The 23,075-nt window shown below is 33.0% G+C and overlaps 1 protein-coding gene across 13 annotated transcripts in view; it reads left to right on the top strand.

Annotated features, from left to right (window-relative positions):
• CCDC18 (coiled-coil domain containing 18) overlaps positions 1 to 23,075 on the top strand; it is a 115,964-nt gene that overhangs the window by 20,611 nt on the left and 72,278 nt on the right. For 12 of the 13 annotated variants that reach the window (XM_087447296.1, XM_087447267.1, XM_087447260.1 and 9 more), the window contains 8 exons: positions 526 to 622; positions 2,344 to 2,465; positions 3,379 to 3,670; positions 6,090 to 6,214; positions 7,089 to 7,249; positions 12,399 to 12,622; positions 13,781 to 13,891; positions 14,360 to 14,491. In XM_087447296.1, coding sequence (XP_087303422.1) covers positions 526 to 622; positions 2,344 to 2,465; positions 3,379 to 3,670; positions 6,090 to 6,214; positions 7,089 to 7,249; positions 12,399 to 12,622; positions 13,781 to 13,891; positions 14,360 to 14,491 — 1,264 coding nt within the window. The remainder of the gene's footprint in view (positions 1 to 525; positions 623 to 2,343; positions 2,466 to 3,378; positions 3,671 to 6,089; positions 6,215 to 7,088; positions 7,250 to 12,398; positions 12,623 to 13,780; positions 13,892 to 14,359; positions 14,492 to 23,075) is intronic. The other variant, XM_087447274.1, reaches the window with a different exon arrangement.

Here is a 23,075-nt window from a genome sequence, read left to right as displayed (position 1 = left end):
GTGGAGCTTAAGACAGTGCTAGGTGGTGGTTGGATTTTTCCGTTCAGATTTTTATACCTTATATCAATAGAAGTTACTGTCTTTTGAAATACCTTTTTGAAAGTTTACTTGACCTGTGCGAAGGTCACAAGATTTACTGAGTATTTTTAATATACTAGACAATGGACTAATTCTATAATACCTGATCTTTGAAAATTTATCATACAGCTTTAGGCTACTTTCTGAATCTGTCTTTTTCAGATAAGGAAAAAAAATTAGCAGCACATAAGAATGTGTGTGTGTTTCAAAGTTTATGTTTGTAAGTGTATTGTTATATTTTATTTTTCATATTGATATCTTATAGTGAGGAAATTATTCTAGTGTAATCTTCATTCTTCACTTTACAGTTTAAGCCTAATACTGTTTTTTAGTATGGAGGAATCTGCTTCTATCTAATGATTCCTAATAATTATATGTTACTTTGGAACTTAACTATTCAAATGCAGAGCATTCGTTACTTTTATTAATTATCTCTTTAAATTTTAGAGCTGAACGACAAAGGAATGAAGCACTATATAATGCTGAAGAGCTGAGTAAAGCTTTCCAACATTATAAAGAAAAAGTGGCTGAAAAACTGGAAAAGGTATGAGACACTTGTGCAAATTCAGTGTTTTGTATTACTGTCCATATTCTAAAAATAAAGATAGACATAAATAGAATATATTTATTTATGGTTAAAGCAGGGAGTAATTTTTATGATCTCATTCATAATAAAAGCATTGAAATAAAGAATTTATAAGTATTACTTAAGGATGATGTTCACAGTCTTTTTATAATGAACAGAAACTTTTTTATCCAAAGAGGGAAAAGAGTAGAGACAGGAGAAGGAACAAGATACAGAGAAAGATGAGGTGAGTGAGCAGAGTTTGGAGCTATAGAAATAGAAGCAGGAAATTTGTTCCCATCACCTCGATGAAAATGAAGGCAGAGTAGATTATGTAGCCTTTAATTGGTTTCCCTGGGCCTGCCGCCCTGAGAGGGGCTCACTTCTGCCTCTCAGAGGGAAGTTTCCTTGAACAGATTCTACACAGTAATATAGTGGCTTCATTACATTCATTTAATATCTTAAGGTAATACCACATGATAATAAAACCTGTTTGGAGGAAGACCACATGTTGGATATTCAGATGTTGAGCTGAGAAAAGAGGTCTGGTCAAGAGATACTGATCTGAGAGACTTCCATCTTGAGATAATAATTGAAACAGAGGAAGTTAATGATTTTGTTCAAAGAAAGGTAGAAGAGTAGAAGACAGAAATATTATTATTAAAAATAAAGGGGCTGGCGTAGCGGTTAAGTTTGCGCGCTCTGCTTCAGCGGCCTGGGCTTTGCGGTTTCAGATCCCAGGCGTGGGCCAATGCACCGCTTGTCAAACCATGCTGTGGCAGCGTCCCATATAAAGTAGAGGAAGATGGGCATGGATTTTAGCCCAGCGCCAATCTTCCTCAGCAAAAAAAGAGGAGGCTTGGCAATGGACGTTAGCTCAGGGCTAAACTTCCTCACCAAAAAATAAAATAAAATAAAAAAATAAAAAAATCAAGATCTTAGATGCTGAAGTCTTCAGTGTGAATTAATCAGATCACTGTTTTGAAAGCCTTGGAGAAGGTCCCTGTAGGAATGAAATATTGTAGAAGAGACTTTTAATAAGGTAATCTGTAGGGGAAGGTAGAATGCCTAGAAGGGGGAATATTCTCAGGGAGAGGGAGGACTTGGTAGAGTAAAGAGAGGAAAATGTAAGAGACCATTTTTTCACGCTTTTCCATAGGATTATCAATTTCAAACTGTGCTCAGCAGAGCCCTGTAGTCAGGTAGATGTAACAAAGGAAGTGGGGCAGATCTGCTCAGTCCTCCACTTCCACTGCTCCAGCCTGGGTGCTTGGCTTTCATCTGTTTTAAGTTTTGGACTGTGATTTCAGTGGGAGTGTTCTGTGGCTAAAATTTCAAAAATTACTTCTCTGGAACATTTACATTAATGTTAACCTTTAGTAACTTGGTGTAGCATCCCTATGTGAGTTGCTTGCCTTGTCCACATGAGGCCAGAACACTTTTGCTTTCAGATGATAGTGCTGTTGCCCCTCTCTGATAGGCTCTTAACCATTTCTGGACGAGTAGTAGCATCCTCCTCCCTGTCCTTTGTTACTGCCCAGGAAATTCACTTAGCTCCTTTCACTACTAGGCTGGGGACTTAAATGAGTGGAGTATACTCCACTCTCCTACTTATTGCTGAAATCACTACTTTTTAGTTTGAAACACCTAAAACTTACGACCACATTAGTGTGTCCACTTAAAACAAATTATTGTTTTAGGTTCAAGCTGAAGAAGAAATGTTAGAGAAAAATCTAATTAACTGTGAAAAGGAAAATAAAAGGCTACAGGAAAAGTGTGGTCTGTATAAAAGTGAACTTGAAATTCTGAAAGAGAAATTCAGGTACAGTATGTGGAAAAAGGATTTTTGTGTGGAAATGGAGAAAAAACTGAAACATTTTAAAATAGAATATTTTATATATTGTAATTATAACCCTGAATTTTGTAGAAAGATAGGCTTTATGACTGAAATTGTTTTCTAGGTATAAAGTTAGGATTTTAAGTGAATAAAACGTGTTGATTTTAATATTAAATATACAGGAAAATGATCAACATGTTTGCTTTGCATATATTTAGAGAAAATTAGCACAGATGAAATGTCTTTGTAGTGTGACCACGTTAGCTAGTTAGTAAAATATGTATTCTTCAAGTCATGAAGAATACCTAGTCCAGCCTTCTCATTTCAGAGATGTTAAAAATGTGAAAAAGGGAACTGATGAAATACAATAACAGTACTAAACATTAGGTTATTCTAATGTTGACATGTTTTTATAGATGTATATATTGGAAAATAGTACTGCCTACTAATCTGTTAATGGTTGATTGGACTTAATCTTTTAGATTTGTGGCTAAATATCATGATTTTTCCTTATATAATCTAAAACTTTCTTGATGCTGCAAAATGTTGTGTCCGGATTTTGGAGTTAGATCTCCTGTCTTACACTTTTAAAAAGGGAGCAGAAATACTTCCAAGATAATGGAGTTATCCTGCCCTGCTACTTACTGTGTGACACTGGGCAAGTTTCCTAACCTTTCTGTGCCTCAATTTCCTCATCTGTAAACAGGGAGCAATAGTAGTGCTAACCACATAAAATGGTGAGTGCCTGGCATGCAGAAAGTAGATACTCAGTAAATATGAGCATATATTATTATTTCAGAATTAAGCTTTAAAATATTTTAAAAGTGAGATTTACTAGATATGATTATTGAAAATGAATGTACATTTTATTCTCATTTTTATGCTTTTTTCTTCATAGGCAGTTAAAAGAAGAAAATAATAATGGAAAAGAAAAATTGAGGATCATGGCAGTGAAAAATTCAGAAGTCATGGCACAACTAACTGAATCTAGGCAAAGTATTCTGAAGCTAGAGAGTGAGTTAGAGGACAAAGATGAAATACTTAGAGAAAAATTTTCTCTAATGAATGAAAATCGAGAATTAAAGGTCCGTGTTGCATCACAGAATGAGCGACTGGATTTGTGTCAGCATGAAATAGAAAGTTCGAGGGTGGAACTGAGAAGTTTGGAAAAAATTATGTCCCAGTTGCCAGTAAGTCTGTGTGAAAAGGAAAATTTTATTGAAGTGCTTTATAAGAGATCATTTTGTGGTTGCTGTTTTAGCTTCTATTTTTTTTCTTATATGTTTATACTTTCAGTTATCAATTTCTTTTCTATCTAATCCCTATTGTTTTTCTACACTTACCTTTCTACTATTCTACCCTTTCTCAGGCTCTAAGATACCATATATAAGAATGGCACAGAATTTTTTTAAAAAGTAGCTTTATTGAAGTAACATTTCCATACCACAGAATTCACCCATTTTAAGTGTACTGTTCAGTGATTTTTAGTAAATTTACGTGTTTTGGAACAATCACCCAATCCAGTTTTCAAACATTTTTATCATCAGTTTTGCCCATTTATAATTAGGCCCTGTACCTACCCCCACCCCTAGGGAACCACTAATCTACTTTCTGCCTCTAGAGATTTATCTTTTCTGGATATTTTATATAGATGAAATTATATAATATATGATCTTTTGGATCTGGTCTTTCTTTTCTTTTCTTTTCTTTTTTGAGGAAGATTCGCCCTGAGCTAACATATGTGCCAGTCTTCCTCTATTTTGTATGTAGGTCACCACCACAGCATGGCTGACGAGTGGCGTAGGTCCGTGCCTGGGATCCAAACCCTCAAACCTGGGCCACGGAAGCGGAGTGTGCTGAACTTAACCACTAGGTCACGAGGCTGGCCCCTGGATTTGGTCTTTTACATTCTTAATGTTTTTGAGGATCATTCATTGTATCAGTATTTCATTTCTTTTTATTGTTGAATATTATTCCATTGTATGGATATAACACATTTTATTTATCCATTCACCAATAGATGGACATTTGGGTTGTTTCCCCTTGTGGACTATTATGAATAATGCTGCTATGAACATTTGCATAAAAGTCTTTGTCTGGACATGTTTTCAGTTCTTTTGAGTAGATACCTAGGAGTAGAATTGCTGGGTCATATGATAAATTTATGCCAAACTATTTTCCAAAGTGGCTGCACCATTTTACATTCTTAGCAGCAACGTATGAGAGTTCCTGTCTCTCTACATCCTGGCCAACATTTATTATTATCTGTCTTTTTGATTATAGCTATCTTAGTGGGTATGAAGTGGTATCACATTGTGGTTATTGGAATGGCACAGAACATTAAAATGTTTTTATGATAGCAGCCTGCCACCTTTTCTCTTCGAGTTATATATATGACCATATTTATAAGTGAGATTAGGAAGAAGGTAAGTACACCTGTGTCAGAAATTTATAATTGATAGGTGTAAAATAAAGATGAGATCAGGAGAAAGCTATAGATAAATCTGTCATGGTTGGTTTTACATATGGACAGATGGTAAACTCTTACCAATTTTAAACTGTCACGGAATTATAAATCTGAAAGGGACCTTAAAAATCATCTGATTTAATACCATCATTTTATTGGCGAAAAAACATAGGCCTAAGGAAGCAAATAACTTGTCCAACTTGCTAGTGCAGAATTAAAACTAGAATGTACAATTCTCAGTTCCCAGCCTTTTGCTATAATCTACTTTCCTAGGATGCTGATTATTTGCTTAGATTTTAATATCCTGTTTGCTTTGAAATTTGATAGTAATGAGATGCAGATAGCAATCATTTTAAATTGATATTCTCATTTGACTCAATATCAAGAATTACTTAATATGTGATTCTGAAGGTGGTTTGGTAATATATGCTTGATCCTGTGTTTCATGCAGTGCTAAGAATAACATGGTTTGGAAATGTGAATTTTTTTCATTTCTAGAAAGTGTGATTTGGTTATAGTTTGAAGGTAGTAGTCAGTAAGTGCTTACCTTGCCCCTTTTCACAACTAATTTAAAAAATTCTCTATTGTTCAAACATACGGAAAAGCACAGAGACCAATGTAGCACAACATTTGCTAAGTCTGGGTAACGTATTGTGATACCCACTTCAGATTTTTTTAGAATAAATAACTTTTTCAGGTAACTAAATAAAATTTTACAGATAAATACAGCCTCTTTATATACCTTGTTAGATCCCAATTCTCTCCCTTTCTCCTCAGAGGTAGCCACTATTCTGAAATTCATGTGTATCCTTCTTGTCCGTTTTTAAAATATTGCCACATATGGATGCATCTAGAAAAAAAATATAGTTTAGTGCATTTTTGAAAATACTACATGTGCCTCTGCTGTTTGTACTTAATGTATGTGATGTCTCCATAATGATTTATATAATGCAGGTTTATTTTAACTGTTATAGTTTTCCCATTATCTTACTATTTCGTAATGTGTTTATACATTCTCCTATTGATGGACATTAGGTTGTTTCATTAACCTCACACAATTTTTCAAACTTGGAGTTCTGAATAAAAAAACAATTGCATCATAGATATTATAAGTTTATATGTGTTTGTTTTTACACTTGCAGTTAAAAAGAGAAATGTTTGGTTTTAAATCATCTCTTTCTAAGTACCAGATGAGTAGTTTGTCAAACAAGGAAGACAATCACATTGGCTGCTGTGAGGCAAATAAAATGGTGATTTCAGAATTGAGGTATGGTTTTCAGATGCTGAAATTGTAGCAAATACAATGTTTTTTAAAATTGATAATTAAATTAAGATCTTTAATTGAGAAGTTGAGAAATACACAGAAAAGCCCAGAGAATATTATAGCACATATCCTTGTTTTCACAACTAAGAATAGATTCTTCTTAATGTTTTGTGACTTTTTTTTCAAATCTGGTCCTTTAAATAAAAAATAAAACATTACAAGATGGATATTACACTTTGATCCTTACCAGTAGTCCCACTCTCCTCCTAAGTATCCACCACCATGAATTGGGTGTATATTCTTCAATCCATTTTTTATATGTTTACACTCACACACACAAATATACCATATGTTTATATTGTTTGTAATTTTGCTTTTTCACTCTGCATCATTTTTTAAATTCATCCATGTCGAGGTAGGTAGGTAGAGTGGTTGATCAATGGATGGGTTAATGTGGTTAGTTTAGTTTTAATTGCTGTATAGGAGTCTGTCCTGTAAGTGTCACAATTTGTCTATTCCTTTATTGATAGTTACCTTGTTTCTAGTTTTCTTCTATTACAGACAGTGCTGCAAAGTACATACTTATATTTCCTTATATAATATGCTAGAGTTTCTCTAGTGTATATTCCTAAAAGTGAAATTGCTGGGTCATAGGGTGTGTACCTTTTCAACTTTACTGAGTACTATCAGGTTTCTAAAGTAGCTGAACCAGTTTACAATCCAATCAGTGAATGGTATACAAGACTTTCCGTATTCTGCCGAATAGTTGACTAATATGAGAGTTTTAAAATTTTTAATAACTTGAAAGGTGAAAATGGTATGAGATATTTTTATAGAATCTTTCTAAGAGTTTTTGGCTTATTTTCTTTTGTGCCAGGATTAAGCTTGCAATAAAAGAGGCAGAAATTCAAAAGCTTCAGGCAAACCTGACTGCGAATCAGTTATCTCAGAGTCTTATCGCTTGTAATGACAACCAAGAAAGTGGCAAATTAAATAGTTCAGAAACAGAACCTGTAAAACTACGAAGTAATCAAGTAGGTGAGTATATTATATGGCAGTTCTTTTAATAAATTAAAATCAGAGTTCTTTATGATAGTTTTTTAAAGAAACAGATTATTGATTGGTTTCTATTGTCAAACATGCTTGATAATCTGTTATTACTAGTTATGGGTTGATTAGACAGAAAAATTATTTCAAAATTCTTGAATTTTGCATTCTTTAAAAATGTACTTTATTGAAGTAAAATTTACTTACAATAAGACGTACCCATTTAAAATGTAAAGTTTGATGCATTTTGTCAAATGTTTGTTTTTTCCTATGTTTATACCCTTGTTACCATCACCACAATCAAGACATACAGTAATCCCTCCTTATGTGTGGGAGATACGTTCCAAGACCCCCAATGGATGCCTGAAACCATGGATAGTACTGAACCTTATATATACTATGTCATTTTCCTATACGTACATATGTTTGATAAAGTTTAATTTATAAATTAGGCACAGAGATTAAGAGATTAACAACAATAACGATAGTAAAGAAGAACAATTATAACGATATAATGTAATGAAAGTTATGTGAATGTGGTCTCTCTCTCTCTCACTAATTTAATATTTTTGGACCGCAGTTGACCGTGGGTAACTGAAGCTGTGGAAAGTGAAACCGCAGATGAGGGGACTACTGTATAATATTTCCCTTAGGATCCCTTGTACTCCTTCCCAGTTTACTTTGGGTTTAATTTTCTCTTCTTTTTTAACTTTTTTAAAAGTGAAAGCTTAGATTATTGATTTTAAACATTTTTTCTTTTCTAATGTAAGTTTTTAAAGGTATAAACTTCCCTTTAGGCAATGCTTTGGCTGTATCCCAATAATTTTTATATGCTGTGTTTTCATTTTATTGAGTTCAAAATATCTTATAATATCTCTTGTGTGTGTTTATTTCCAAATATTTAGAGATTTTCCAGATATCTTTGTGTTATTAGTGGTAGACATTAGATTGTTTCCATTGAACAACCTAATTCATGAATGAACATGATTTCATTTTTTTAAAAAATGTTTTGAGACTTGGTCTATTGGCCAGCATATGGTCTACCTTGATGAATGTTCCAGGTGCACTTGAAAAAATTGTGTATTCTGTAATTATTGAGTGGAGTGTTTTTTGAATGTCAATCATGTTAAATTTGTTAATAGTGTTGTTTAAGTCTTCTTTATCCCTAATGATTTTCTGTATTCTTGTTCTATCAATTACTGAGAGAGTAGTGTTGAAATCTTCAGAGAGAGATATATATAGGTTTGTTCATTTACCCTTTTAGTTCTGACTCTCTGAAGTCTGCTTTTGTAATTTGTAATTTCTGAAGTCTGAAATTAATATAGCCACTCTAGCTATTTTTTTATTGAGGTGTGATTGACAGGTAACATTGTATTAAAGTGTGCAACATAATGATTTGATGTATGTATATATTTTGAAATGATTCAGAATAAGGTTAGTTAACATCCATCACCACACATAGTTACAAGTTTTTTTTCTTGTAATGAGAACTTTTAAGATCAACTCTCTCAGCAGTTTTCAAATATACAATACAGTATTATTAACTGTAGTCACCCTGCTGTACATTACGTCCTCAGGACTTAATTATCTTATAACGGAAAGTTTGTATCTTTTGACCACCTTCACCTCTTTTTTTTCTTTTCTTTCTTTTTTTTTTTTTTTTGCTGAGGAAGACTCGCCCTGAGCTAACATCTGTTGCCAGTCTTCCTCTATTTTGTATGTGGGTCACTGCCACAGCATGGCCGCTGATGAGTAGTGTAGGTCCGCGCTTGGGAACTGAACCCAAGCCACCAAAGTGGAGCACACCAAACTTAACCACTAGGCCATGGGTCCGGCTCCCACCTTCACTCATTTTTGCCCACCCCAACCCCTGCCTCTGGCAACCACTAATCTGTTCCCTGTTTCTATGAGTTTGGTTTTTTTTAGATTCCGCATATAAGTGAGATCATATGGTATTTGTCTTCTCAGTCTAACATTTCATTTAGCCTGATGCCCTCAAGGCCCATCCCTGTCATCACAAATGGCAGGATGTCCTTTTTATGGCTGAATAATATTCCGTTTTATATATATACGACATTTCCTTTATCCGTTCATCCACTGATGAACACTTAGGTTGCGTACATGTCTTGGCTATTATAAATAATGCTGCAGTGAACATAGGAGTGCAGATATCTTTTCAAGATAGTGATTTAGCTTCCTTTGGATAAATACCCAGAAGTGGAATTGCTGGATAATATGGTTGTTTTATTTTTAATTTTTTGAGCAACCTCCTTACTGTTCTCCACAGTGGCTGTACCAATTTACATCCAACCAACAGTGCACAAGGGTTCCCTTTTCTCCGCATCCTCACCAGCACTTGTTATTTCTTGTCTTTTTGATGATAGCCATTCTAACAGGTGTGAGATGATATCTCATTTTGCTTTTAATTTGCATTTCCCTGATGATTAGTGATATTGAGCACCTTTTGGCCATTTGTATGTCTTCTTTGGAAAAGTGTCTATTCAGATTCTCTGCCCATTTTTTAATTGGATTGCTTGGTTTTTTTGCTATAGAGTTGTATGAGTTTTTTAATGTATTTTGGATATTAACCCCTTATCAGATATGATTTGCAAATATTTTCTCCTATTTCATAGGTTGCCTTTTTATTTTGTTGATGGTTTCTTTTGCTGTAGAGAAGCTTTTTAGTTTGATGTAGTCCCACTTGTTTATTTTTGCTTTTAGTGTCAAATCCAAAAAATCATCACCAAGGCTGATATCTAGGAGCTTACCCCTATGTTTTCTTCTAGGAATTTTATAGTTTCAGGTCTTATGTTCAAGTCTTTAATCCATTTTGAGTTGATATTTGTGTATAGTGTAAGATAGAGGTCCAGTTTCAGTCTTGTACATGTGGCTGTCCAGTTTTCCCACACCATTTCTTGAGAGACTATCCTTTCCTCATTGTATATTCTTTGCTCCTTGGTCGTAAATTAATTGGCTGTATATGCATGAGTTTATTTCTGGGCTATCTGTTCTGTTCCATTGATTTATGTGTCTGTTTTTATGCTAATACCATACTATTTTGATTGCTATAGCTTTGTAATATAATTTGAAATCAGGAAGCGTGATGCCCCCACCTTTGTTGTTCTTTCTCAAGGTTGCTTTGGCTATTTGGAGTCTTTTGTGGTTCCATACAAATTTTAGGATTGTTTGTTCTATTTCTGTGAAAAACACCATTGGAATTTTCATAGGGGTTGAATGGAACCTGTAGATCACTTTGAGTAGTATGGACATTTTCACGATATTAATTATTCCAATCCATGAGCACAAAATATCTTACCATTTATTTGCGTCTTCAGTTTCTTTCATCAGTGTCTTATGGTTTTCGGCGTACAGATCTTTCACCTCTTTGGTTAATTTGTTCCTAGATATTTTATTCTTTTTGAATCAATTTTAAATGATGTTATTTTGTTAATTTCTCTGATAGTTTGTCACTCCAGTTATTTTTGATTTGAGTTTGCCTGGTATGACTATTTCCATCCTTTTAACCTGTGTCTTTTTTATATAAGTGAGTTTCTGATAGCATATAGTTGGTTCTTGCTTTTATAACCAATCAGACATTTTTTGCTCTTTAATTGGAATGTTTAGATAACTTACATTTAATGTAACTATTGATCTTTTGGGGTTTAAATCTACCATCTTGATATTTGTTTGCTATTTATTTTATTGGCTCATGTGCATCTTTTCTGCCTTCTTTTGGATCAGTTATATTTTAGTATTCCATTTTTTTATCTCCACTATTGATTAATTAACTCTACCTCTTTATTTTTTTAGTGATATCCCTAGTGGTTAATATATGCATCTTTATTTTATCATAGTCTATCTTCAAATACGATGGGCTGCTGGCAGCGGAGGAAATTAGATATCTAAATGAATACAAGAATAAGGAAGAGAATGATGGGCTTAGCAGAGGGAATTCTAGTTATTAGAAGTGATAATAAAATAGAATACAGTTGGCCCTCCGTCTTTGTGGGTTCCACATCTGCGGATTCAACCAACTGTAGATCAAAAAGCCTACGATGTTTGGGTCTGTACTGAACATGTACAGAGTTTTTTTTTTCTTGTCATTAGTCCCTAAGCAATACAGTATAACAACTATTTACAGAGCTTTTACATTGTATTAGGTATTATAAATAATCTAGAGATGACTTAAAGCACATAGGAGGATGTACATAGGTTGTATGCAAATACTATGCCATTTTATGTAAGGGACTTGTGCATCTGAGGATTTTGGTATGGGGGTGGTACAGTCCTAGAACCACTCCTCTGAGTATACTGAGGGACAACTGTATGTCGTAGATTCTCTGACATCAAAGAAGAATAGAGCCAATGATCGCCTAGAAAGTGTAATATTGGGGATATGGAGTATTGATGGGAAATGGCTCCTTTTGCAACCCTTGAAGGCATAGTATTTCTCTACTTACTTCCACATCTATGTGTGTTCTCATGCAGTCATCTACATTATGTCTCTTTAAAGCACTCCTGAAAACACACTTACCTTGGGGTGGAGGTAGGTGTGTACGTTTATGGTGGAGAAAAGGTGCATTCAAACAACTACGTCTGATAACCCTCAGTAGTTTTAAAAAGCATCACTGAATTCTCGTCAGCTAGTTTGGACTAGGAAGGATTCACTGTTTTCAGCTTTTGACTCTGCATCTATATAAAATATATCAAAATATTCTTACTGATCTCAAGCTTTCCAAATAAGTTTTATGATTAACTTCAGTTTAAGGAGACAGGAATTTTTTTTTTTTAAATAATGATTTTTTTTTTACAATGATTTCTATCCAAAAAATGAGATTTTTGAAGGTGGAAAAGGGCTCTTTCTGGTACAAAGGGATAGTTTTTCTTGTACAAGGGAATAGTCTAGAAAAGTGAGTGACTCAGAAGAACTTATTCCCACTTTGTTATGTATTTAATAATAGAAAATACCTTACTTACCATTTTCCTGCATTATATTTTCCTTAATGTATGTCTCATTCTCCATCCCCTTTAATATTCTTGATCAGAAACTAAACTTTGTTTATGATTAAATCTTCCAACATTGAAATAGGTTTTTATTCTTAAGTTTTATACAGAACAATTTTGCTTTTATGTTTATTAGCAGAAAGTATAAAAGATCAAAATCAACACACTGTGAACAAGCAATATGAAAGAGAAAGGCAAAGACTTGCTTCTGGAATAGAAGAACTACGTACTAAGTTGATGCAAATAGAAGCTGAGAATTCTGATTTGAAGGTTAACATGGCCCACAGAACTAGTCAGTTTCAGCTGATTCAAGAGGAGCTGCTAGAGAAAGCTTCAAACACTAGCAAACTTGAAAGTGAAGTAAGCTTGAATTAGCTGTTTGTATGTACTAAATTTTGAGACAACAAAAAAGGTACTGTTATCGGGTATTATAAGAATTGTATGTTTAAGTACAGCTTTATAATTTAAAAAAATGAATGGTACCACATAAATTATAAATTCTTTTAAAATTATATTTGGAAACCTTTGGGTTTTAGCCTACGTTAAAAATAGGAAAATACTCTCTAGTGGCTAAAAGTTCTCAAATTTGATGGAACTTATACTGTATTTCATGGTATTGTTTCTTTCAAGTATAAATTAATATGGCTAATACACATTTACAAGTAAGGAATTTAGATTATGTAATTAGAGGAAAAGGAGTGGTAATAGAGGATTTCAAAGTTTAGCAAACAGCAGAACCACCTGGGAAGCCTGTTAAACATGCAAGTTTCTGGGTTCTACTCCAGCGATTCTGATTCAGTAGATACGGAGTAATGCTCAGGAATCTGCATTTTTAAACAACTACATGTGTATCTGATGCAGATATGCTATGGATTACATTCTGAAAAAAGGGATAATGTGTATTTTTGTGAATCTGATTTTTGTTTCCACTGAGGACAGAACAAGGATGCCTTTTAGGTAATCGTGGACCAGGACCACATGTGTCTATGTTATACTCAACCTTCAAACCAGAGGATGCCGCTGTCTGTTGGGGGTCTGATTTCTTATCTCATAGTCTGTAGCCAAGACTAAAGTAAAGACCTGTAGCATAGGAACTTATGTAAGCAATAGAAAAGGAGATTTAGTTAGTCTGTAATTATTGCCATCAGCTTACTTAGAAATTGTCAAGTATTGAGATGAATAACTTTTGTAATTAAAAAAAATTAGCACAGTCTTGTTGAAAATACAGAAAAGGACAAAGAAGAAAATAAATCGTTGATAATCCTATCACCAGAAATTTCTATTGTTAACATTTTATTATACTAATTTCAGTCTTTAACAGCTACTTTTAAGAAATGGGTTAGGATGCAATCCTATTTGGACTTAGGGGTCTGAATTAAATTATTTATGTATTACAAGATGGAACAAGCTGTGTCATATCTCTGGTTTTCCCTTCACTATTTTTATTCTAAATTGTCACTTATTTTTAAAAGTAATTTTTAAAAAATAATTTTTTTATTTATTTCAATGTGTTTTCAGATGACAAAGAAATGTTCTCAACTTTTAACTCTAGAGAAACAGCTGGAAGAAAAAATAGTTGCTTATTCCTGTATTGCTGCAAAAAACGCAGAACTAGAACAGGAGCTTATGGTAAAAATTACCATTTCTTTGCTACATATTCACTGACTTTAAGGCACTTAATTTGTGAGAACATGTTTGTTTTAGTATCATTATTATAAAGTTTACCAAATTGGAAAGTATAAATTCTACTGACTCTTATGATTATTCATTTTTTGTTTCTGTATTTTTAAGTTAATAGCCTTATATGGCAAGTTGTTATCTAAAGTTTCTAATTTTTATCCTAATAGAATTGAAGATAGTAGTTCTTTGCTATGCTTATAAGTATTTTAAAATAGTTTAATCTTCTCATTTTGATACAATTTTTTAAAATAAGCATTTTGCCTTTTTTTTAAGTATTTAAATATTTTTGGAATTTGACATATTAACCACTGTGATTCTTTAAAGAATAGAGTATGAAAAATTTAATGCTTTACTAATGTACTTTTATGTAAAACTAGTTCTCAATTATATTCTTTTAAAGTGTTTTTGTATTTCTAGGAAAAGAATGAAAAGATAAGAAGTCTAGAAACCAATATCAATACAGAGCATGAGAAAATTTGTTTAGCTTTTGAAAAGGCAAAGAAAATTCATCTTGAACAGCATAAAGAAATGGAAAAGCAGATTGAAAGAGTAAGATATTAATTATGTTTTTACGAGTAAATATAATGTATATTTAGAATGTGAATGCTTGAAAAGAACCTTAAACGTTACTAGCCCAGCTTTTTTTTTTAGTAAATGAGGAAACAAATATATAGAAAATTGAGTGGCAAGTACTATAATTAGAATCGCATTACTTCTGGATCATTTTACAATGTTTTCTTATATAGTACTCCTGCCATTGCAGTTTTAATCATTATTTTTTGACATTATCAGAGTGATTCTGTAGACTGTTTTCTCCTAGAGATGTCAATTGCTTGAAGATTGGTTGAGAGTAGAAGCACTTTTAACCTTGGGTTAAAAGTAAAGAGTAAAAATAAAAGTAAAGAAGAAGATATGAGATGAAAAACACAAGACTAAATAAAAAATAGGTAATTTGGATGGGCTTAATAGCAGAATGGAGCTACCAAGAAGAAAAAAATAGGAGCTTGAAATATAGACCAATAGACGTTATTCAGTCTGAGCAACAGAGAGAAAAAAAGATTTGGAAAAAAATGAACAGAGCTTCAGGGACCTGTGGGACAATATCAGAAAGTCTAACATTCATGTCATCAGAGCCCCAGAGAAGAGGAGAATGAGATTAATAATGACTGACTACTTCACAAATTTAGTGAAGGAAATAAATTTATAAATTCAACAAGCTCAAAGAGGATAAAATCAAAGAAAACCATTTCCAGACACATCAAAATACTTGCTGAAAAGCAAAACAAAAAATCTTGAAATCAGCCAGAGATAATGCATTGCATATAGAGCAACAAAGATTAAAATTACTGTAGATTTCTCATCAAAAACAATGAAGGTTAGAAGACAGAAGAAAAAAAAAAATATATATATATATTTTTTAGATGATTTAGATTTTGGTTGGAGTTGTCAACACTACTCTTTTCTGTAATTGATAGAATAAGTAGACAAATCAGCAAGGATATAGAACTCACCTGAACAACACTGTCAACCAACTTAACCTGATTGACATTTATAGAATACTCTACCTGACAACAGAATACACATTCTTCTCTAGTGCACCTGAAACATTCACCAAGATAAAGCATACCCTAGGTCATAAAATAAACCTTACCAAATTTAAAATAATTGAAACCATATATAGTGTGTTCTCTGACCATAATGGAATTAATCTAGAAACCATTAACAGAAAGATATCTGGAAAATCCCCAAATATTTGAAAGTTAAACAAGCACACTTCTAAATAATCCATGGACCAAAGAGTAAGTCTCAAGAGAAATCAAAAATACTTTAAACTGAGTGTAAGTGAAAACATGATATATCAAAATTTGTGGAATGCCGCTAGAGCAGTTCATGGAAATCTAGAGCATTAAATGCATATATTAGAAGAAAATAAAGAAAAATTGATAATCTAAACTTCTACCTTAAGAATCTAGGAAAAGAAGAGCAAAATCAACCCCCAGAAAACAGAAAGATAGAAATAATAAAAAGCACAATTGAAAAGAATTAAAATCTTAAAAGAGAATATTAGTAGAGAAAAATGAGTGAAACCCAAAGCTGGTTCTTTGAAAAGACCAATAAAATTTATAAACCTCTAGCCAGTCTGACCAAAAAAAAAAATTGCCTATATCAGGAATGAATAAGGGTATATTACTACATACCTCACAGATATTAAAGATTGGTAAAGGAATACTACAGAAAATTCTGTGTACATTAATTTGACAACTTATATGAAATAAACCAATTCTTCAAAAGACACAAACTAATAATACGCAAGAAGAAATAGATAGCCGGAATGGTTCTGTATATATTAAAGAAGTTGGATTCGTAGTTTAGAAACTTTCCAAAAAAGGAAATTTCAAGCCCAGATGGTTTCCCTGATAAATTCTTACATTTAAAGAACTAATAAACAACAATTCTACGCAATCTCTTCCAGAACACAGAAGAGGAAGGATCACTTCCCAACTCATTGATAAGACTAACATTACCCTGATACCAAAATGAGACATAGTATCAAAAGAAATGTAGACTAATATATCTCTTGAACATTAAAGCAAAAATACTAAAAAAATTGTTAGCAAATCAAATCCAGCAACAAATACACACACATACACGCAAACAATAAAACACAAACAAGATGGGTTTATCCTGGGAATGGAAAGCTGATTCAACATTCGGAAAAAATCAACAAAATTTACCATATTAGCAGACCAAAAAAACCTACATGATCATATCAATAGATGCGGAAAAAGCGTTTGACAAAATTCAACATTGTCTCATGATAAAAACTCTCAGCCAACTAGGAATGCAAGGGAACTTCATTAACTTGATAAAGGGTATCTGCCCCCAAAAGCCCTGTAGATAGTACCTGGATGGTGAAACATTGAATACTTTGCATGTAAGATTGGGAATTCTCAAATATCGCTGGTGGGAATGCAAAGTGGTATAACTACTGTGGAAAACAATTTGACATTTTCTTATAAAGTTAAATATACACTTAACGTATGACCCAGAAATCCTATATATTTATCCTATACAAATGAAAACTTATGTTTACACTAAAACCTTTATAGTAGCATTATTCATAATCACCAAAAACTGGAAACAACCCGGTGTATTTCAGAGGGTGAATAGATAAACCTTGGGTACCTCAAGACGATGAAATACTACTTAGTAATAACAAGGAACAGTCTATTGATACAGGCAAAAACATGGATGAATCTCCAAGGCATTATGCCAAGAGAAAGAAGTTAATTTCAAAATGTTGTATACTATACAATTCCATGTCTATGACATTCTCAAGAAAGTCAAAATCTGTAGGATCGAGAGCAGTTCACTGGTATTGGTGTTGGGGAGGGTGGAGAGTTTGACTATAAAGGATTAACATTAGGAATTTTGAGAGTAAAGGAACTGTGTTGTATCCTGATTGTGGTGGGAGTTTCATGATTCTGTGTGTCTTAAAAAACTCAGAACCATACACCAAAAAAATGAAAATAAACTAATTTTTAAAAAGCCTACCACCCTAGAATCATTGTTACAATCTTAGTTTATATCTTCCAGACAAGTTTTTCTGCATTTTGGCATACTTACATGGATATGGTACATATAGACACAAACACACATACATAAAGTAAACATACTTTTTAATGGCTTCATTTCGCAGAATGATTTGTATTTGAGTTATTTCCTGTTTTTCAGAATTATAATTAATTTTCAGTAAACTTTATTGTAAGGCTATTTTTTCCATGTTTTAGAATATTATTTTATAATGGATTCTCAAAAGTAGACCTACTGATTCAGAAGTTAAAAAATATTTTTCAGATGAGGAGTTTATCCCTGATAAATTCTTCAAGATTTAGCCTGAGAGTGGCAGAAATTTTGGGAAGATATTATATTTGATATTTCAAATATTGAGCTGCTGCAGGGAATTGGCATGATAGGTCTGTCAAAGGGCCTTCCTGATAAATGATGGGTCAACTTCTATGAAAATCTGTGGTTATAATATCATTTAATCTTGTTTAGGTCATGAGATTTATTCCAGTATATTCATGTTTTAGGAAAAAATCCTAAAGTTATTTAGCATTCTTTTTTTTTTAACATTTTTTTTGTTGTGGTAAAATGCACATAACATAAAATTTATCATCCTAACCATTTTTAGGTGTATAGCTCAGTGGTAGTAAATACAGTCACAAAGTCATGCAACCGTCACCACCGTTCATCCCCATAAAACTCTTTTGTGTGTGTGTGTGAGGAATATTGGCCCTGAGCTAACATCTGTTGCCAATCTTCCTCTTTTTGCTTGAGGAAGATTGCCTTTGAGCTAAAATCTGTGCCAGTCGTCCTCTATTTTGTATATGGGGTGCGCCACAGCATGGCTTGATGAGCAATGTTCACACCTGGGATTCGAGCCCATGAACCCCGGGCTGCCGAAGCGGAGCGTGCCTACTTAACCACTATGCCACCGGGCAGGCCCCCCTCCCCCGACATTTTTATCTTGTGGAACTGAAACTATACCCATTAAACAATAATTCCCTTTCTCCCCTCCCCCCAGCCTCTAGCAACTACGATTCTATTTTCTGTTCCTATGATTTTGACTATTCTAAGTACCTCATATAAGTGGAATCACATAGTGTTTGTCTTTTTGTGACTGGTTTATTTCACTTAGCATAATGTCCTCAAGATTCATCCATGTTGTAGCATATTGCAGAACTTCCTTCCTTTATAAGGCTGAATAATATTCCATTGTATATACATACCACATTTTGCTTATCCATTCATCTATCAATGGACACTTGATTTGCTTCCACATTTTAGCTGTTGTGAATAATGTTGCTATGATCATGAGAGTGTACAGATATCTCCTTGAGACCCTGCTTTCAATTCTTTTGAGTGTACATCCACAAGTGGAATTATTGATCATATAGTAATTCTATTTTTAATTTTTTGAGGAACTTCCGTACTGTTTTCCACAGCAGCTATATCATTTTACATTCTCACCAGCAGCCCAATTGTTCCAATTCTTCCATGTCCTAGCAAACACTTGTTTTTTGTTTTTTTGAAAGTAGTCGTTCTAATAAGTGTGAAGTGGTATCTCATTTCTTTGTACATCTCTTTGTACAGTTTTGATTTGCATTTCCCTAATGATCAGTGATATTGAGAATCTTTTCATGTGCTTGTTGGCCATTTGTATATCTTCTTTGGAGAAATGTCTATTCAAGTCCTTTGCCCATTTTATAATAGGGTTGTTTGTTTTTTTGTTGTTGAGTTTTAGGTGTTCTCTATGTATTCTAGATATTAATCCCTTATCAGGTATATGATTTGCCAATATTTTCTTTCATTCTGTGAGTTGTCCTTTTACTCTGTTGAGAGTGTCTTTGGATGCACAAAATTTTTAAATTTTCATGAAGTCCAATTTGTCTATTTTTTCTTCTGTTTCTTGTGCCTTTGGTGCCATATCCAAGAAATCATTACCAAATCTGATGTCGTGAAGCTTTAGTCTTATGTTTCCTTCTAAGAGTTTTATTGTTTTAGGTGTTACATTTAGGTCCTTGATCCATTTTGAGTTAATTTTTGCATATGGTGCTAAGTAATGGTACAGCTTCCTTCTTTTGCATGTGGATATCTAGTTTTCTCAGCACCATTTGTTGAAAAGACTGTCCTTTCCACCACTGAATGGTCTTGCCCCCTTGTCAAAAATTATTTGACCTCTATATGCCAGGATTTATTTCTGGGCTCTCTGTTCTGTTCCATTGGTCTATATGTCTATCTTTATGCCAACACCACACTATTTTGTGATAGCTGTAGCTTTGTAGTAAGATTTAAAATCAGGAAGTGGGGATCTTCCAGTTTTGTTCTTTTACAAGATTGTTTTGGCTATTCAGCATCCCTTGAGATTCCATCTGAATTTTAGGATGGGTTTTTCTGTATCTGCAAAAAACATCATTGGGATTTTGACAGGGATTGCATTGAATCCTTAGATCGCTTTGGGTAGTATTGACATTTTAACAATATTTAGTCTTCCAATCCATGAACATGGGATATGTTTTTATTTATTTATGTCTTCTTTAATTTCTTTGAGCAGTGTTTTGTAGTTTTCTTTGTACAAGTCTTTCACCTCCTTGGTTAATTCCTGAGTATTTTATTATTTTTGATGCGAATGTAAATGGAATTGTTTTTGTAATTTCCTTTTCAGATTGTTCATTGTTTATGTATAGGAATGCAGCTGATTTTTGTGTATTAAATTGTATCCTGCTACTTTTCTGAATTTATTTATTAATTCAAATAGTTTTTTGTGTGGAATCTTTAGGGTTTTCTACATATAAGATCATATTATCTGCAAATAGAGATAATTTTACTTCTTCCTTCCTAATATGAACGTGTTTTATTTCTTTTTGTTGCCTAATTGCTCTGCTAGAACTTGCAGTACTATGTTGAATAGAAATGGTAAAAGAAGCATCCTTGTCTTGCTCCTGATCTTAGATTAAAAGCTTTCAGTTGCTCACCATTGAGTATAATGTTAGCTGTGGATTTTTCGTATATGGCTGTAATTATGTTAAGGTGGTTTCCTTCTGTTCCTAGTTTGCTGTGTTTTTACCATGAAAGGGTGTTGAATTTTGTCAAATATTTTTTCTACATCAATTGAGATGATCATGTGCGTTTTTTCCCTCCATTCTGTTTATATGGCGTATTATATTGCTTGATTTTCATGTGTTGAACCATCCTTACATTCCAGGAATAAATCCCACTTGGTCATGGTGTATAATCCTTTTACTAAGCTACTGAATTTGGATTGTTAATATTTTCTTGAGGATTTTTGCATCAATGTTCATAAGGGATGTTGGTCTATAGTTTTCTTGTGTCTTTGACTGGGTTTGGTATCAGGTTAATGCTGGTCTCATAGAATTAGTTAGGAAGTGTTCTCCTCCATAATTTTTTGGAAAAGTTTGAGAAGGATTGGTATTAGTTCTTCTTTGAATGTTTGGTAGAATTTACCAGTGAAGCCATCAGGTTCAGGGCTTTTCTTTGTTGGGAGATTTTTGATTACTCATTCAATCGCCTTACTAGTTATAGGTCTATTCAGATTACCTATTACTTCATGATTTAGTACTTGTAGGCTTTTGTGTTTCTAGTAATTTATCCATTTCATCTAGATTACACAATTTGTTAGCATACAATTGTTCATAGTACTCTCATATGATCTTTTTTATTCCTGTAGAATTGGTAGTAATATCTCCACTTTCATTTCTGCTTTTGGTAATTTGAATTCTCTCTTTTTTTTAGTCCATCTAGCTGAAGATTTGTCAATTTTATTTTTTTTTTCAAAGAACCTACTTTTTGTTTCATTGGTGTTCTTTAACATTTTTTTGTTCTTTATTTTGTTGATCTTCACTGTAGTCATTATTATTTTCTTCCTTTTGCTACCTTTGGGTTTAGTTTGTTCTTTTTCTAGTTCCTTATGTTGTAAAGTTTGGTTATTGACTCAAGATCTTTCTTGTTTTTTAATGTAAGTGCTTATAGCTATAAATTTCCCCCTTAGCTTTCCTTCCTACTTTTGCTGCATCCCATAAGTTTTGGTAAGTTGTGTTTTTGTTTTCATTTGTCTCTTAAGTATTTTCTAATTTCTCTTTTAAATTCTTCTTTGATCAATTGATTTTCTAAAAATGTAATGTTTAAGTGCTACAATTTTGTGAATTTTCCAATTTTCCTTTCATTATTTATTTTTAACTTCATCTGATTGTGGTCAGAGAAGATACTTTGTATAATATCTATATTTTTTAATTTATTGAGACTTAAATTGTGGCCTATCATATGGTCTATTCTGGAAAATGTCCCATGTGCACTTGAGAAGAATGTGTATTCTGTTATTTTTAGGTAGAATGTTCTGTACGTGTCTATTAGATCTAGTTTGGTTTATTGTGTTGTTTAAGTCTTCTGTGTCCTTACTCATATTCTGTCTGATTTTCTATCCATTTTTGTGAGTAGGATATTGAAGTGTCCAACTATTATTGTAGAACTGTCTATTTCTCCCTTCAATTCTGTCAATTTTTGCCTCATATATTTTGATGGTCTGTCATTAGGTGAGTAAATGTTTATAATTATTATATCTTATTGCTATATTGAATCTTTTAGTAATATATAATGTCCTTCTTTGTCTCTTGTAAGCTTTTTTGTTTTAAAGTCTGTTTTGTCTGATATTAGTGTCACTGCCCCTGATATCTTTTGGTTACTATTGGCATGGAATATCTTTTTCCATCCTTTCAGTTTGAACACGTTTGTATCTTTGGATCTCAAGTGAGTCTCTTGTAGACAACATATAGTTGGATCATATGTTTTTATACATTCTGCCAGTCTCTGTCTTTTGATTGGAGAATTTAATCCGTTTACATTTAAAGTAATTACTGATAGGAAGGGACTTACTTCTGTTATTATGCTATTGGTTTTCTATATGCCTTATAGTTTTTGTCCCTCATTTCCTGCATTACTGTCTTCTTTTGAATTTAGTTGATTTTTTGTAGTGAATCTTTTAAATTCCTTTCTCATTTTCTTTTGTATATATTCTATAGCTATTTTCTTTGTGGTTACCATGGGGATTACATTTAACATCCTAAAGTTGTACCACTCTAATTTGAATTTATACCAGGTTAACTTCAATAACGTAACAAAAACTGATCCATTACAGCTCTACCTCCACCCCTTTTGGTTGTTGATGCCACAAAATTACATCTTTACACATCATGTGCCCCAAAACACAAACTATTAATTCTTCCAAATGCATTATTAGTCTCTTAAATTACGTAGAAAACAAGATTTGGAGTTACAAACCAAAGTTACGGTAATATTAGCTTTTACACTAATAACTGATTTTGTTTCTTTAAATGTGTTAGTCTCTTAAATTATGTAGAAAACAAAAAGTGCAGTTGCAAACCATTGTTACCATAATACTAGCTTTTATAATTGCCCATGTGTTATCTTCATTGAGATTTTTATTTCTCCCTACAGCATCAAGTTACTGTCTAGTGTCATTTCATTTCACCTTGCAGAACTCCCTTGAGCATCTGGCAGGGTATGGCTAGTGGTCACAAACTCCCTCAGCTTT

Source organism: Ceratotherium simum, chromosome 2, assembly GCF_057802395.1.
Source record: "Ceratotherium simum simum isolate JZ-2026a chromosome 2, ASM5780239v1, whole genome shotgun sequence".
NCBI classification, from domain to species: Eukaryota; Metazoa; Chordata; class Mammalia; order Perissodactyla; family Rhinocerotidae; genus Ceratotherium; species Ceratotherium simum.
Note: the sequence above shows the minus strand (reverse complement) of the source record. Positions and strands in the feature narration are given on the sequence as shown.